At 42.7% G+C, this 17,418-nt stretch overlaps 2 protein-coding genes across 2 annotated transcripts in view; one reads left to right on the forward strand and one right to left on the reverse strand.

Moving 5' to 3' along the window:
* Positions 1–8,884, reverse strand: part of CSUI_001716 (mrna capping enzyme) — a 12,022-nt gene extending 3,138 nt beyond the window's left edge. The window contains exons 1-7 of the mRNA XM_068061921.1: positions 6,953–8,884; positions 6,359–6,462; positions 5,430–5,519; positions 3,785–4,177; positions 3,019–3,174; positions 1,616–1,690; positions 512–585 (exon numbers count right to left, since the gene is read on the reverse strand). Coding sequence (XP_067926103.1) covers positions 512–585; positions 1,616–1,690; positions 3,019–3,174; positions 3,785–4,177; positions 5,430–5,519; positions 6,359–6,462; positions 6,953–7,214 — 1,154 coding nt within the window. The 5' untranslated portion in view covers positions 7,215–8,884. The remainder of the gene's footprint in view (positions 1–511; positions 586–1,615; positions 1,691–3,018; positions 3,175–3,784; positions 4,178–5,429; positions 5,520–6,358; positions 6,463–6,952) is intronic.
* Positions 8,885–9,007: 123 nt separating this feature from the next.
* CSUI_001717 (ercc4 domain-containing) overlaps positions 9,008–17,418 on the forward strand; it is a gene marked incomplete at its 3' end in the record, with an annotated part of 9,118 nt that continues 707 nt past the window's right edge. The window contains exons 1-5 of the mRNA XM_068061922.1: positions 9,008–11,201; positions 12,010–12,480; positions 13,277–13,434; positions 13,973–15,841; positions 16,536–17,382. Of these exons, the coding sequence (XP_067926104.1) occupies positions 9,966–11,201; positions 12,010–12,480; positions 13,277–13,434; positions 13,973–15,841; positions 16,536–17,382 (4,581 nt within the window). The remainder of the gene's footprint in view (positions 11,202–12,009; positions 12,481–13,276; positions 13,435–13,972; positions 15,842–16,535; positions 17,383–17,418) is intronic.

A 17,418-nucleotide genomic window follows, 5' to 3' on the forward strand; every position in this document is an offset into this window, starting at 1 on the left:
GATCTATGTGTATTAGATGAGAGAAGAGATAGATCTATGTGTATTAGATGAGAGAAGAGATAGATCTATGTGTATTAGATGAATGACGCCACCTCCATTCTTTCACCATACAGACATGTCGTGTAGGCAACAGGAGAAGAAGAGAAGAAGAAGAAAACACCATATAGAACATGAAGAGAGAAGATCTGTCTAGAATGTAGAACAGTGTTATTCCTCGGGAGACCTACTCTACAGAGATCGATCGTAAGACACCTGAAAGTGAACTTCTCTCCCAAGGAAAGGGAATCTATTCCTTCAGCCACACAACCTCATCTTCCCCTGTAGAATAATATGGGGTGTTCTATACACCTAGCCAATCTGTCTCCATATAGGTCTACTCTTTCGTTTTTTCTCCTACGAACTTTCTCATTCTGGATGGGCCTTCTTCAAATCCTTTCTTTTTCTTTGCACCACTATTTTCATCTCTTTCTTTATCGACATGCAACTCCATCGTTATCTATAATGAGCTTACGTTGCTTTCTGTAGTAGCTCCTTATACAGGAGGCCATACGGTGCGAGGAACTCGCCTTTGAAAACACGGACACCCTGGTGACAAGCCACACATCGAAAGAAACGTCTTTCTTTCTTTCTTTCTTCCTTCCTTTCTTGTGCGAGCACTTGTTACCATCAAACACTCCCTTTCTCTTTCATACTATATTGAGAGGGATCTCAAGGGACTCTCGGACTGGAGCCACAAGGAGGAGAAAGAGGAAGAAGAATGAATCTCTCAGTCGCAAAGAAAACTGAGAAGAAGAAAAAGAAGAGCTCCTTCCCCCCTGCCCCTCAACAACCTTCTCGTAGACAACAGATATCATCCGCAAGAAGAGAAAGAAAAGCACATTCACAGTCTAGAGAAAGATGGCAAAGAAAGAGAGAGAAAGAAGCATTCCCAAGAAGAAGAAGATGACGAGACAATGTCTAGATATAGAGTATTGACGGGACAGCTAGACAGGGGGGGGGGTTGGCAAGAGATAGAGAACAACACAAGGCAAGGAAAGACTTTTCGTGTGTTTCTCTCACGCAAGCAAGAGGAATGAAAAGAAAAAGAGTTTCTCTCCTTCTTCTTGTCCTTCAAACAGGACTGATACGATCGATGATGGCATCATAGAATGTGAAGCGAGGTTGAGAAGACTTCCCGAAAGGAATTTCTTTCGGGTGTATGTACACCTCGTTATTTCGTATCATCACCCTCTACTTCTTCTTGATACGTCTCAGAGGTGCACCTCGCTGAGACCCCCTCTGGAGTAACTAACTAAGTACAGAGACATTGCATGCATGCAAGAAAAGACAAGGGAAGAGAAAGAAGAAGGAGAGCGGGTGACCAGTGGACAAAGAACAGAGGGATGCACATAGAGCGAAAAAGAAGAGACAAGAGAGGAGAAGAGAAGAGAGAAAAGAAAATAAAAGAAGACGATAAGGAGACTTCTTGTTCAGAGCAACGAAAACTGAAAAGGAAGAAAGGTGTGTATGTGTGCCTGTATGTATGGATCGACGGATGCGTGCCCTCACGAGCGATAGTGATGTAGGGAGAAAGAGAGAAAGAAAGAAAGAAAGAAAGAAAGAGAGAAGTACTTACGAAGTCTGCTACGTACAACTGAAAGAGTCGGGGAACTCCACGCTCATCATAAAGTGCATCTGCGCTAAAATCTACCTACACAGAAAAGGAAGGAGAGGAGAAGAAAAGAAACAAGGAAAGACTAAGAAAAGAAAGAAAAGGAAACAACCAAAGAAAGATATAAGAGAGACCAAGATAGCAAGATATGCATAAGCGAAACGAAAAGCAAAGAGAGACAAAAAGAGAGTTGTGGATGAAGAGAGAAGAAAGAGAGAGAGACAGACAGTGCATCTCGTGTCTCTTCTATCGCTCCTGTCAGAAGCTCGTGATCATGAAGATAAAGATAGATAGGCAGGTCTTCATGCACCCCCACATATATCATTCTTCATGAGAAAGAAGAGACACCTATCACATAATTGCAGACTCTTCTTCGAAATCGACAAGACCCTTCATCGGCCTTTCTCATACAAGCTTTAAGCAACACGAGAAACCCTTCTTTCTTTCTTTCTCACTCTTTCTTACTTTCTTGGATCCCTAGGAAACTTTTCAGAATCTTCTTACGAGAGAGAAGTTCCCCTTGTAATAGTACCAGCACTAATACGAACAGTAGTAATAGGAGTGATCGTAAGAGGACTAGTAGACATAGGAATAGTCCTAATAGAAGTAACAGTCATAGTAGCAGTCGTCGAGTGTGTATCCTCATTATCTCCCTTAGTAGACTTCCTCTCTCTCTCTCTGTCTTTCTATGGTCTCAATCTTCTTCTGCTTCCTAGACTCCCTTGTGTTCTTTGTTTCCTTCTCTCTCCCTCGCTAAGCTGAAATTTCTCCGCTCATTGAAAGATTCGTTTCTTCTCTCTCAGGAAATCTCTAGTCATTTGTCTTTTCCTCTTCTCCTCTTTACATTAGCTATCCCCCCATTTACTGAGCTCTGAGAACGATAAGTAACGGTTGTCTGTCAGTCTGTCTGTCAGTTGCGCGATCCATAGATCGATCTAAATCAGCCCCTCTCCTACGCTACCTCCCTTGTCTCTGTGATCCATTCACAGAGAGACAAGAAACCAAAGAGCAAGACGGAGAGAGACAGAGACAAGTAGATAGACTGATAGATAGCAGAGACATAGGTAGATAGATACAGATAGAGAGAGATAGATAAATACAAATAGAGAGGTAGATGGAGACAGGCATGTTCTTTGTAGGCGTAGGGCCTATTTGCAAAGAGATACATACAAGTAAAGAGAAAGACATGACCACACCATACATAGAGACACAAATACATAATCATACTGTATATCTATCTATATGTATATAGATATAGATAGATATACTGTATCTATATAGATAGAGAAGGACAGATACACACAGATATAGATGTCGATAGATATGACTAAATAAGTAGAGAATTATGATACGCTATCATATCTTACAGTATTGAGATGAGGAGGCTTCCACTTAAGAAGCTGTCGACATGTGCCTGTAGCATAAGGAAGGTTAACAGGCGTGAAGATGATCCCGTCTGATTCGTGAGGTAAGCGGAGGGCCATACGCTGAATATGTCGAAGATCGAAGATCTCAAAGAAATCCTGCAAAACGAAAGAAACAAAGAAGAAGAGAAAGACAGGGAAGATGAAGAAGAAGTAGAAGATGAAGAGGGAGACGCACATGACAAAGAGACAGCCAGACGGACCCATCACTCCCTCTTACTTCTTCATCCTGTATGGGAGAGGAAAGAAAGAAAGAAAGAGAGAAAAGGAAAGAAAGAAAGGGCGAAGGGCGAAGAAAAGCAAAAGAACGGCAAGGAATGAAGCCTGTTGTCCTTCTTTCTTCTCTGTCTATACACAGACATCTCATACTAAAGACGAAGAAGGAAGAGGTGCCCTCGCCACCCCCCTCCACTTCACTTCCTTTCTGAGACATACAGATGGCTTCGATAGATATACACATTCACACCAATACAGACAGAGTCAATAGAAAGAGAAAGAAAGAAAGAAAGGCAGATACATAGGTAGATACATACATAGCTAGGCATGCAAAAGCGACTTTGAGTGATCGTTGATGTCTCCCTCATCCCGATGAGCAATGAATGTCTCTTTCTTTCTTTCATTCTTTTCTTTCTTTCTTTCTTTCTTTCTGTTCTTTCTTTCTTTCTATGGTCATGAAGGTTATGTCTTTTTTTCTCAAGATTTCTTTTACCTTAAGATAGATTTCAAGAAGATTCTTTCTCTTCTTTCTCTTCTTGAGAGGTGGCTGCTGAGAAAGGCTTTCATGATCCAGATCGCCACCCTGGAGCTCTCTAGCATGAAGAGCCTCTTCGTTCTTTTTCCTCAACTCTTCTTCTTCTTCTCCCTCACCCCTTTGTCTCAGGACTTCTTCCTCTTCCTGGGTGTTCTTCTGCCTTTCTTCCTCTTCTTCCTCTCCCTTCTTCTCTTCTTCTTCTTCTAAACGACGAAGAGGAGAAATAACACGCTCGGCGACAGCGGCTAATCTCTCCATAAGGTTTAGATCTTTAATCGAATCGTCTCTCTCGATACACACGGCATCGTAGATCAAGTAACGAACGACTCCTTCTCCGTCAGCCCCACGATCCTACGGAAAAGAAAAAGCACAAAAGAAAGAAAGAATGAAAGAGAAGACAGGGAGAAAGAAAGAGAGAGAGAGAGAAAGAAAGGAAGGGAGGTAGGAAAGCGGAAAGGGGGGGCGTCGGGTATGAAGCAAAGAGAAAGGAAGCGAAGAAAGAGGAGAAGAAAGCTAGACTGGAGTTGGATCAAAAGACTGTCGACAAGGATGAGGAAGAAGAAGAAAATCGACTTAGATAAAGAGATAGAGAGATACATACATACATACATACAGAGATATACAGAAACAGATACGTATGTATGGAAGATGGATTCACAGATGCATCGGTGGACAGATGCATGAGTACTGGTATATATAGATAGAAAGAAGACAGGTACACAGATCGTTATATAGATGGGTAGACAGCTAGATAGATAGACATAGTAAGGATAGATGGATAGATAGATGAGAGGGACGTACAGAGATGAGTGAGATGACCTAAGTGCAAGAGGTCGACGTTAAACCGGCCACATAGAATCCATACCAACTCTATACAGAGAGAGAAAAAACACATCTCCATAGAGAGATAGGTAAGCTAGCAATATATGAAAAGAGATATTTCTATAGATAGATAAATGCGGACAGAAATGAATGAAGAAGAATAGGAAGAGAGGAGTGAGAATGAGGCTATTCGTTCTTCATACAGCACCCAACTTCGTGATGTGAGAAGGAAGAAATGAGCCGCCCTCTCAACTACTTCAACAATAAAGAGATAAGAAACGCACGCCATGAAGAAAAACCTCCTAATGAAAGTAGCCGCCCTTGTCGCAACAGTGACGGGAGAAGTAGCGAATAAGAAGAGATACAGAAGAAGAAGAGACCTCTTAGCTACTCAAAGGAAGAGCTTTCTCTGGAGAAAAGAGAAGAAAAATATGAATTCTCGATCGAAAAAGTCGATCCATCATTCTACTTCTCCCCTCTTCTTCGCTGGGATCTCACCCCAACCACCACGCCGGAGAGAAAGAAAAGAAAAAAGAAAACACAGCTGAGCCAGCGAAAAAGACAGATTGAGAGATATCTCTCTCTCTCTATATATATATATATATAACTAGATACATCTATAGATAGATATCTATCTACGTACCTATCTCTCTCTCTCTAGGTATACAGAAGAAGATATTTAGAGAAAGAAAGAAAGAGAGAGAGAAAGAAAGAAAGAGTGAGAAAGAAAGAACGTCTTCATAGGATTGTTGAAATGGGGGTGCGTGAGATTTGTGCCTACCATGACAAGCTCTCCGTCAAGAAGAGTCAGCTGCTGAGGTTCCCGAATATTCGCCTTTCTTGGAAGATATTTATCCGGGATCATTCTCACCTACGAAACAACCGAGGACAAGAATAGACGAGAAACATCTCTACTCCTCAAGATACCATGAAGAAAGACATAAGAAAGAAGAAAAGGAAGAAGAAGAAAGAAGAAAGCTGCTTTCTTTCTGTCTCTCTTTCTTTCTAGAGACATACGTCGAAGTGTATGGAGGGTGTCCAGTGTCTCTTCTCAGGCCTTGCATACATATACACACATAGAGAGATAGATTAAAGATAGATCAAAGAGAGATTGATAGAGAGATTGAAGATAGGTTGACAGATGAATGATAGGTTGAAGATATATCTGTATAGATGAAGATATGTCTACTGCAGATATCTGACTCTCTATGTAGAGAGAGATGATAGATATGAATGTATAGAGATGGATGGTGCCTAGGTCTGTATAGAAGGAGGCGTTACTTTCTTTCGTTTGAGAAAAAAGACATGACACACAGAATCCTCTCTTTTCCTGATAGACCCAGGAGCGACGACACCTCCAGACCAAGAAAGGAAAGAAAACAACCTCTAACCTATTACATCGGATACACCATCTCTCGATACACATATATATGTATGTATAGATAGATATAGGTTTATGATAGAAGAAGAGAGAGCCACGCACTAATGCATACACTATCCATCTATCCTTTATCTATCTATTTATCTATCTATCTATTTATGATTAATCAATCCCCTTGAACGAGTTGTTATGCGTCTGCAGGTAGACGAGTACAACAGATGTCTACAAGGAAAAGACAGGAGTGCAGATAAGAAGAACCTTCACCCCTCCTTCTTCTTCTTTGTCTTTCTTCCTTCGCTTTTTCTTCTTAATCATCTTCATCTTCTGACCTCTTCCTTTCTCCCGACAAGGAAGATACACCCCGAGGCAGCAAGGAGAAGAAAGCGAACTCCATCTGTCTTCTCGCATGCAACATAAGGATTACGAAAGAGCTCTAAGAAAAGAAAGAAAAGAAAAGAAGCGACGAAGTGATTCAGAAAGAAAGGACAGACTTTCTCATCTCTCTTCCTCTTCCTCGTCTCCATGAAGGTTATCCTCACAAGAAAAGAAAGAAAGTAAAAAGTTTCTCTAAAGACCTCTATGAAAAGAACAGGCACAAGAAGAGACAGAGAGAGAGAGAAAGAAAAGGTGCCTTCTACTAATACACACGTTCTTTTCTCTTCCTCTTGGTAAGCAACAGAATGGCAACGATGAAGGCATGAACGACACAAAGAAAGAAGAGGTCCATCTACATATGTCTAAGTATCTATCTCTTCAGATCTGCCTATGCTCTTTCTCTCTTTCTTTCTCTCTCTATCTATCTCTCCATCGCACGATCAGCATGTAGAAGGAGTTTCTCATCTTAGTGTCTATACACACGAAATAAGGGCCTAAGGCTAGACATTGGGAGATTTGCACACCTCAGATGGGAGTGGAGGAGGTACCTGTGAGGTTACTCCGACTTAAACTAACAGGCTGGCCACCTGGGAAAGACTCGCGGGCCCAACCGCAGATTCTTCGGACTCTCTCTCTCACTCTCTTCGCTTGTTCCGCAGGAAATAAACCTGAAGGGTCTCCTTCCAGAATACCTGGAAGTTCAAGCGCAAGAGGAGGTAAACGTGAAGAAGTGGAAGAGGAAGAAGAGGAAGAAGAGGAGGAAGAAGAAGAGGAGGAGGAAGGTGTTGCTTGTGAAGAATTCTGATGCATACTGTCCCAAGAAGAGGAAGAAAACGTGGGAGAGGAGGAATGAAAGGGAGAGAAAGAGGAGAAAAAAGAAAAGGAAGAGAAAGAAGAAGGGATAACTCTTCCTTCTCAATCTTCTCTCTCTGAGAAGCTTAAAGGGGGGTGAAGAAGGGGAAGAGGAAGAGAATGCGAGGTTTCAAGAAGGAAGAAAGAAGAAGAACTCTCTTCAAAGTCTTCTTCTTCTTGTGGATGTACATGCAAAGAAACAAATGAGGATCTCTCTTGGCGACTTCCTTCTCAAAGAACAAACAACACGATGGAATACGAAAAGACGAAGGAGAAGAAGACATTCTTCGTGCTGAGAGATAAACATTAGGAGAAGAAGACTCTTTTGAAATGGTCGGAGCAATTGAGAAGATTTCTATTCATCGCATGTGGTGTCGAAGACTCTCGTGATGCTGCGGAACCCACCGACAAAGAACCTGAATGAGGTGTATGTACACTCGAAAAGATACAGGGAAACAAGGATACTTTGCCAACTCTCTTTCTCTTCTACAGATGTAATCTTTACTTTGCTGCTACGAACTAGAATCCTCGACTATCTCTTGAAGAGAAACACGAAATAGAAAGAGAGAAAGAAAGAAACGAAAGAGAGGAAAAGAAAGAGATGAAAGAAGAAGAAGAAAGAAGAGCACACTGGCTTTTTACTCGCCGCTTCCTCTTCTTCTTTTCTGGCCTCACGTGACCTCTTGAAGAAGAAATGAAGCATATCCAGAAAAAAGAAACCAATGGAAACAAAAAGACGAAAAAGAAGAAAAAGCATACATACGAAGAAGATCTGTATGTGACCGCTCTGTCAACTGTACATACACCTGAAGATGACTGGAACTCCGACTCCTCACTCCACCTACCACTGACATTCCTCTTGGAAAGAAAAAGAAATAAAAGTTTTTTCACCTTTATACATTCCAGGACTTCTCTTGGGATCTGGAAAAGATACAAAAGACAGAGACTTGAGTATGAGAGAAGAAAGAGGGTGAGTTGACAAAGAAAGAATAAGAAAGATAAAGAAGGCCGTAAAGAGACAGACAAATCGACAAAGAGGCCGGAACAAGTAGAGAAACAAAGACGGAAAAGGATCTGAAGTCGACGAAGGAGAAGAAGAAGAAGAAGAAAAAGAAGAAGAAGAAATCTTCCCTATAGACAACAATCGATGGGTTTGGATACGAGAGAAGAGAAAGAAAAGCAGAGAGGAAGATCTACCTTGGATCTTCTCACAACGCCAAGAAAAGAGATAGAAAGACTTTGTGTTGGTCGGACCGAATGAATGAATGAAGCAACAAGAAGACATAAAAGAACAAGAAAGAATTGAGACTACCGCGGAGAAGAAGGAGAAGTCGATTCTTCTAAAGAAAAGAGGAGAGAAAGAAGAGGCAGTCGAGATAGAGTGGCAGTTCTCCGCACACGCAGGTCGCCGTTTAGAGGGAGATAAAGAAAGCTCGTGAATGAGAAGAAAAGTCAGGGGTCAGATATGTACAAGAGATCAGAAGAAATAGAAAAGTAAAGAAAGTAAGAAAGATCGATTCTTACTATAGAAGAAAGAGAGAGAAAAGATGCAGGAGGTGTAGAAGAAATTGTGAAAGGGGAAGAAAAACCCGCGAAGAGAGAAAAAGAAAGAGAGAAAGGAGGAAGCAAAGAAAAGAAGATAAAAGTCGATCTTGCTTGTTTCTCCATGAAGAGAAGAGCGAGGAACTTTTTTCTTTCTTTGCATGCATGCCATCGCGATGCCCTGTCAAGTCACCTCTCTCTCCCATGTCTGATAGCCATGTTTTCTCTCTCTTTTCTTTCTTTTCTTTCTCCTCTTTTCTTCTTCCTCCTGTTTCTTTCCTTTTTCTTTTTTCTTCTTCGTCTTTCCTTTCTCTGTCTTTCTCCCGTTTTCTCTTTCTTCTTTGATAGAGTGAGAGAACCGATAGATCCGCACACCAATAATTCATCTCTTCATAGATCCATGGACTTTTCTTCCTTCTTCTTCTCCCTTCTTCCTCTTATCGTAGACATCTCTTTTTTCCTTTCAAAGGTATCTTTCTTTTCTCTTTTGCTTCTCTTTCTTGGAGCATCAGAAAGCAAGGTCGTTTCTCATCTTTCTCCCTTCTCGACAGCGCGAAAAGTTTGTCTCTCGCCTCGCCACGGATGTCCTAAGCTCGCTGTGATTTCTGTTATGTGTGAATATCTCATGCATCATTCGTTCTTTCAACACGACGACAGAAAAAAGAAGAAGAAGAACTGCATTCCTTTCTTTGTCTCTTTCTTCCTCTCCGTTATTTCTTTCTCTTCGAATACGAGCAGGGATTGCAATAGTAATCGTTACAGCAGAGAGACTTCTTTCTCTCCTTCTTCTCAATGATGGTCGGCTCCTTCTTATCGCATTTCCCGTCTCTTGACAGGTCTTCTACCACTTTAGGAAGTCTTCTAACTCTTCTACTCTTCTCTTCTCTCTGTTGAGGAGAAAGCAAACAGGCTGAGTGGCATGACACACACCCGTCAGAAGACAGATGTCGCTGAGAGAGAGACAAGAAAGAAAGAGTGAGAAAGAAAGAAAGAAAGAAAGGAGGGCGTTATCTTTTAGAACTAAGGATGAGGAGGAGGAGGTTTGTTGTCTCTTCTTGACGTCAAACAAGGTGATCTCTTTCTTTCTTTCTCTCTCATTACTCTTTCTTTCTTTCTTTTCTTGGACTTTCTTGTTTTCTTCTTTGCACGTGCGGCAAGCCTGAAAAGATGGGAGAAAGTGAAGAAGAGACGAGAAAACCTTCAGACATGCCCGGGCCATCCGAAGGAGGAGGAAGAAAGCGAAATTCACAAAAAGACACACGAGGAGGTCAATCCGTTGAGAACGAAGATCCAGATAAAGAAGAAGAAGAAAAACATGCGAATGAGGAAGAAGAGGATGTAGAGATCATTTCGTCTACTCCTCCCTCTTCCTCTTCTTCTTCTTCTTGCTCTCCTCTTCAGTTGAATCAGAATGAGAGAAGGGATAGAGGATCTTCTGATCGAGACCTTTCTTCTTTCTCTTCAATGTTATCTTATAAAGAAGAGATTGTCGATTCTTTAATGCGGGAGGATGCTTTAGCGATTCTTTCAAGAGGGTTGGATGTGCATGCAATTCTTCTCTTACTGTTACATCGTCTTCAGACTTCAGGTGTATGTACACCAGGACCCCTAGCACGTCGTCGTGGGGTAGGGAGCCTAGCCTATCCAAAACTCATTTTTCTTCTAAACGTCTCTGAAGAAGAATGTGAGCTTCTCCAAATGCGCCAGGGTCAGCTCGAACGAGAGTTGAGAGAGAGGGAAAAGATTTCCCAGGCTTTATCTTCTTTAGAAAGAAAAGCAGATCTTCTCGGAAAAGAATCGCCAAAGAAAGAAGATGTACACCATCTCATCGCACAAGAAAAACCAGAGACACACCCGACACCCCCCCATGACCATAATGGAGCGCAACACAAGCCTTCTTCATCCTCTTCTTCTTTCTTCTCTTCCTCTTCATCGTCTTTCTCCTCCTCTTCTTCTTCTCCGTCTTCTCTCTCTTCTTCCTTTGTCTTACGTTATATAGGTAGCGGGGGTAGTTCTACATGTGAAGGCTCGAGTACGTGGTCTCAGCGTCAGAAGCTCTATGCGAGGGGGGGGTGCTTCTGCGTCTCGTCTCGAGTTTTGGTAGGAGATCTTTTGACAGGAAAGCTCCCGCCTGAAGTGATCGACTGTTTGGTTATCATGCATGCGGAATGGGCATGCAAAGGATTTCATGAAGCTTTCATTGTTCGGCTGTATAGACAGCGGAATCGTCTCGGTGGCTTGAAGGCCCTATGTGACCATCCTTCGGCCTTCTTCTCTTCTTCTCTTAGTCGGAAATATCATATCTCGATCTTCGGATTACTAGAAAAGACGATGAAACAGTTATGCTTACAACGTCTTCTCCTCTATCCAAGAACGTCGCCCACCCTACAAAGAAGTCTACCGGTATGAGAGGCTGGAAGATCCACTCGTCTCTCTATTCCTTCTGCTTATCTATCTGGCTATCTCCAATCTATCTCTCTGTCTTCCCTCTATCTATTGGTCATCTATCTATCTGTCTTTAAGCTATCTTTCTATCTTTCGTGTCGATCTATTTCTACGCCTTTGTGCTTTAGCGTACATAAATATGTATATAGAGAGACAGATATGTATGCCTACTTCACCAATATACAGAATGGCCATCTTATCTCCTCTTCTTTCTATCTTCCTCTCTTTCTCTCTTTCTTTCTTGCTTATCTCCTGTACCTACTTCCTTCCTACCTACGTCTGTCTATCTATCTGTCTATCTATCAATATAAACAAATAGAGAGAGAAAGCGAGCTGTGCAGAGATAGACATAGATATACAGGGAGATCGATGGAGAGAGATGAATAGACTTCGATACGTGTGTATAACTTTATATTGGATGATCTATCTATGTACGAGGGGAATCTCTTCTTCTCCTTTTCTTTTTGTATTTTGTCTAACCAAACTCTTGCTCTCCTCTTCCTTCGCTTCCTCCTTCTCCTCGTTATTCTTCTCATCTTGAGATTGCTTTTCGTCCATCTGTCTCGATCACCTTTTTCACCTTAAGAGAAAAAGACACCCAAGTTCAGAGAGGGAGGAAACCTCTCTTTCTTCTTGTTCATCTCTTTCCTTCTTATCTCTTTCCTCTTTATTTCTCCCCTTCTTATCTCCTTTCTTTTTTTCTTTCTCATCTCCGTCCGTAACTCTTTCTCATCTGCTTCTTGTCTCTTTCTGGTTTGTTTTGTAGCTTGCTTATCAGCCGACGACTCTGGAGGTTCTTCTCCGTCCATCTCCCTGTACACTTGAAATGCAGCAGGCCCTGACGCTCCTCATTCAGCAAGGCTTGGATCACCTAAAGAAGCTGAGAGCTCTCAATCTGGAAGGCCTTCTCTCAGATGCCCGCTCTATCATTCTCGGCAGTCGTGCGATGGTCGCTTCTGCGGCCGAGCAGTTCTTTCTACACCGCCAACGAGAAGATGAAGATGAAGAAGGTCTCTCTCATTCGTATCAAAGAGAAGGAACACGGGGAAGAGAGAGACAAGGGGGTGGATCTGCAGAGTGGTATCCTTCTTCAGGAGGGGAGAAGAAGACCAGCGGAAGAGAAGGACCAGGAGGAGGAGGAGGAAAGGGGCCGAGCATGATGATCCTAGGAGGCCTTCAAGAGAGTGCCGAGGCTGTGTGGAATCTGCTTGACGAAAAGACCAAACAGTTTGTCGCCGTAAGTCTTCGAATAAGGAGAGAGAAGAAGAGAGCTACGCTAACGACGGAGTACAACAGAAGGAGGACGGAGATAGAATGCTGTCTAGGTTGGGGTTTTTATGGTGGTCTAAGACGTATTTGTCCGTGTATAGGGAGGGAGGAGGAGGAAGAAAAAGAAGAAGGATGTTTGTCTATCTCTCAGTCTGCATGCGTGGGGCTGCCGAGTGATCGATAGAGTATTCTCAATCGATTTGGCGTGGCGAGAGGGAAGAGCAAGAGGTGGGGGTGGGAGCCTTAAGAGGAAGAAGAATGTGCTTTCTGCTCGACATGTCGTCCCAGGGGAGAGAAGATGGCTGGACTTATCTCCCGTATAGAGGAGGACTGATGTGTCTATCTGTGACACTTCAAGAGATCGAAGAAAGAAGAGGAGGTGAAGAGTTAAAGACAGAAAGAAAGAAAGAAAGAGATTTGATAGAATGAAGACGGTCTTCTTGTTGTCATTCTTGTCATCCATCACGTTGGAAGAAAAAATAAGGGGGCTCTTTGTGTACTATATTATCTCCTTCTCTCCTCGCTTCTCATCTCTTCTCGTTCTTCTCTTCTTCTCTCTGCTCTACTCTCCTTATCTCAATTCATTTCTTCTCTTTTCTCCTTATCTCTCATCTCTTCTCTTCTTCTCTCTGCCCTATTCTTCTCTCTCTCATTTCTCTTTCTCCTAAACATCTTCTGTTTGCGTGCGTTCTCTTCTTCTGCTTTCTTGTTTCTTCTCTGTTTCTCTTTCCGTCTTCTTTTCTTGCTTTCTTTGTTTCTTTCAGGATTTGGGAGTGTTGAAGAGTCTCCTATGGCGGCTGTATAGAACAGACAGCGTCGCTTTTTATCGTCTCTTAGAGAACGTTAGGACGTCCAGAGTGTTAGACCCCGCCTGGTCGACAACCACAGAAATGCACATCTTACTCAATCGGGCTGAGAGAAGGTAAACAAAGAAGAGGAAGAAGAGAAGAAGAAGAAGAACAGAAAAAAGGAGAAAGAGATCACTCTCTTCTCCCTTCAGACAGATTGATAGATTGATAGATAGTAGATAGATAGATAGAGAAGACGTAGGTATATGTTGATGAAGATATAGATAGATAGATAGATAGATAGATTAAAGATAGATAGATAAAGATAGATAGATATCTCTTCACCAGCATGTACGTAGGGATAGACAGATAGATTCGATGTAGATACATAGTATAGATAGATAGATCCATAGATCAAAGAGAGAAAGAGTTCATAGAGGTAGATAGGTGTGTGCGGAGGAGTACCTTAGAGAAGACAGGTAGCCCGAGTTGCTTCTCTTGACTATTGCTCTCTTTCTTTCTTTCTTCTTATGTACAGGGAGGAGGACAGAAGGAAGGGGGAAGCTCTCGTCGGAATATCTCCCTGGGGTGTTTTACATGCGTTTTCTTCCATTCATTCTTTCTTTCTATCTCTTTCTTGCTGTGTATCTCCCTCTTTTTATCTTTTGTCAGAGTCTTTTCAATACGAAGTCTGACACACGCGGAGTTGGCGCGAAGAGAGGAGAAGAGACTGCTGAGGGAGAAGAACAAGAAGGCTCATCTTCCCAAGGACCTTCTTCAGTCTGGGGACTCCACCCTATCTCCTTCCTCGCCTCTTCAGGAGAAGATTAAAGCGAAAGAAGAGAGAGACGGATCTCTCCCTCTTCACACAGCCAAAGATAGGAAGAAGAACGAGACAGCCATAGTTCCGTTCACGAGTTGTCAAGACGAAGCATCTCCCCTTCTTAGACAACCTACCTCAGCTCCTACCAAGCCCCCCCGCTCTTCTTCTTCTACTCCTCTTCCACCTTCATCTCCTCCTTCTTTCTCTTCTTCTTTTTCTTCTTTTCCTAGTGATTCACACAAGGGGGGAATTCATGAGAGAGAGAGGTGGAGACATCGAGAAGACTGGGGTTGTCGCCGAGCTATTTTGACGTTAGAGGCCGAGGCCAAGTGGCTGTGGCTTCTCAACTTTCTATGGCGCTGTGAAGTTCCTGATGAGGTCTATACAAAGTTATTAGCTGAGCAACAACCCAGAGACACCAACGATTCTTCTTCTTCTTCTTCTTCTTCTTCTTCTTCTTCTTCTCTCTCTGTTGGTTCTCCTGTAGACGAGAAGAACAAGAAGAGAGCGAGGAAGAGCTTGACGAGGGGAGAGGGGGATGAGATTCCAGGTGTACAGACACCGGGCGAAGAGAGCAAGAAAAGAAGAAGAAAGGGAGATGAAGAGGAGAAGAAGGAGAACCGACAAGAGAAAGAGAGAGAAAAGGAAGAAGAAGAAGCTGCAGGATTAGGATCTGATGAGGTAGAGGAGGGAATGTCTAGGGATTCTAAAGAGGAACATGAACCGTCAAGATCAAGAAATGTCTTATGTGAAGAGAGAGACGGCAAGAAAAGAAGACTTTCAGCAGAAGAAATTCTTGTGTCAGCCTCAGAAGAAGAAGCAAGTGACGTAGAAAGGACAGAAGAAGACCCACATGGAGATGAAGAGGGGGATAAAGGAGAAGATGACATAGGCTCTACAGATGATCTATGTTCAAGTGAGGAGGATGATTCGTCTATTCCCACACATAAAAACCCACAGCACGAACAAAAGCTCTCCACCTCCTCAACTCACCCTCTTACAGATAAAAGACATCTCTCTTCCTCCTCTTCTTCTTCCTCCTCTTCTTCTTCTGCTAAGATCTTTCGACCGAGATATCGCATTTTGTTTGTGGTAGAAGATGAGGCAACTCGGCGTCAGTTGCGCTTGCTCTTCATGCTCGGTTCCCGACGTCTACTTCTCTCTTCTTTGCGAAGACATCTCTTTTCTTCTTCTTCTCCTTCTCATCCTTCGAAAACATCTTCATCTTCATGCAATTCTCTCAAACCTTCTTCGTCCTCTTCCTTATCATCTACTACTCTCTCTTCGTCTTTGCCTCCCCGAGTAGGAAGTAACATGGTAGGTAGAGGCGAAGGAGGGGTATGTGGAGAAGGTGTAGGGAGAGATGAGAGACATCGCTTGCTACCAGTTGTTTCTGATCTACATGCGAATCAATCGACAGGTATCAAGCCGGCAAGAGCAAGAGGAGTCAGAGGCATAAGGGGTAGATACGAAGGGCGGGGGGGGAGATCAACAGGGGGAGAATTAGGAATAGCAACAGCAGCAGGAGGAGGAGGAAGCGCGGGACCGCTTGGGGGGGGCGGCCAAAATCGAGAGAAGTTCGATTTGTTAAGGTTAGCTTTAGAAGAAGAAGAAGGAAGAAGAGGAGCCACAATAGGTTGGTGGAAAGTCTATGAAGAAGAATTTCTGTCAGATGACATGATGAGAAAAAACATTGCGAGAAGAACTCGAAAACTCAGGTAAATCAACACAACACCTCAGGTGTATAGACACCTGGCGGTGTCCATGTGTATATACACTCGAGATAGGCAGGAGGATCAGCATGATAAGAATCACTATGGCAAGCTCTTATTTCTCTCATATATACCATCGATATATCTATCTACAAACATATATGATAAAGGAGGGGCGATGGATGTACCGCATTATCAATACAAATCCTCTTCTATTCGCATCGCGTATAGAGTGACTTCATATGCTTGCATAGAGATACACGCCTCTGTCCTGAGCAGATTCCATGAATATATATATATATATATAAAGCCGTATACAGTGTCTACATATATATATCTATATATATGTCTCTCTATATATGTATGCATGTGTATAGGCGGTGAGTTATTGAGTTGATGGGTATTTGATGTGGGGTGTATGTACACCTCTAAGTTGTTTGAGCCTTTTTTACCCAACCCAAATGGTGTACTGCCCGATCAAGTCGTATGAATGATTTTGTTAACTCCATTCTTTCCTCTCTCTTTCTCTTTCCTCACTGACTTTCTTCATCTTCTTTTTCTCCACGAAAATCTCCTTCTTTTTCTTCGTCTTCTTCTTCTTTTCCACTCTTTTCTTCCTTTCTTCCCTTTCCACCATCTCTTCTTCTTCTTCTTCATCTGCAAGTCTTTCTTTCTCTTTGCTTGTTTCTCTCTTGTACAGAATTCGCCCGACACCTTTCATTGTGAGTGGTAGAGGAAGCGGCGCATGCAAAGTTGCCTATACGTTAAGGGAGATCAATCCGCATGCAATTGTCCTCGTAGACCCGCAGCCTCATCTGGTTCGAGAGATCGAGGTGTTCTGTGCGGAAAGATCGCTCTTCAAAAACTTCATTCATCATGTAAAAGAAAGAATGTCTTCTCTTCACATCCCTTCTCTTGAGAGAGAAGGGAGGAGGGGCAGGAGCAAGAGAAGTAAAGAAGAAACAGAAGAGGAAGAAGGACGTGGTCGGGATATTGAGACATGCGGAGATCTCTCAGGAGTGAAGAAGATTAAGCAAGATAGAAGAATGGTAGGAGAAGAAGAAAGAAAAGAAGAAGAAAAGGAAAAGGAAGAGAAAGAAGAAGAGAGAAAAGAAGGCGAAAAGAGGATGGGAGAAGGAGGTGTGAGAGAAAGAGAGATTCAGATGAATGATACAGATAAGGAAGAAGAAGAAGAAGAAAGAAAGAAAAGAAGAATGTTGTTAGAAGAAAAGAAAGAAGAAGAAGACGTTCCTCGAGATGTCTCTCCGAGTGCTTTTCCTCTCAACATCCGAGAAATGCCCCCACCATCGACTCTCTGCTCTTCATCCCCCTCTTCTTCTTGTTCCTCTACCTCTTCTTCTTCTTCGTCTCTCTGTAGACAGAGATCTTCTCTTCTTTCTCTTCCGTCTTATATTTTCGGGAGTTCAGATCTTCATGTGTTTGTTCTCGTTCTTCAAGAGTCTGTGGAGTTTCAGCAGTATCTATCGAATATTCAAGTCGAGCAGACAGCGTGGAAGATGCTCTATCAGCAGAAACAGCATCTGCTAGTGCCTTTGGATGATCTTCTTCTTTTCTCTTCTTCT

This window comes from Cystoisospora suis (genome assembly GCF_002600585.1).
Source record: "Cystoisospora suis strain Wien I chromosome Unknown contig_680, whole genome shotgun sequence".
NCBI classification, from domain to species: Eukaryota; Apicomplexa; class Conoidasida; order Eucoccidiorida; family Sarcocystidae; genus Cystoisospora; species Cystoisospora suis.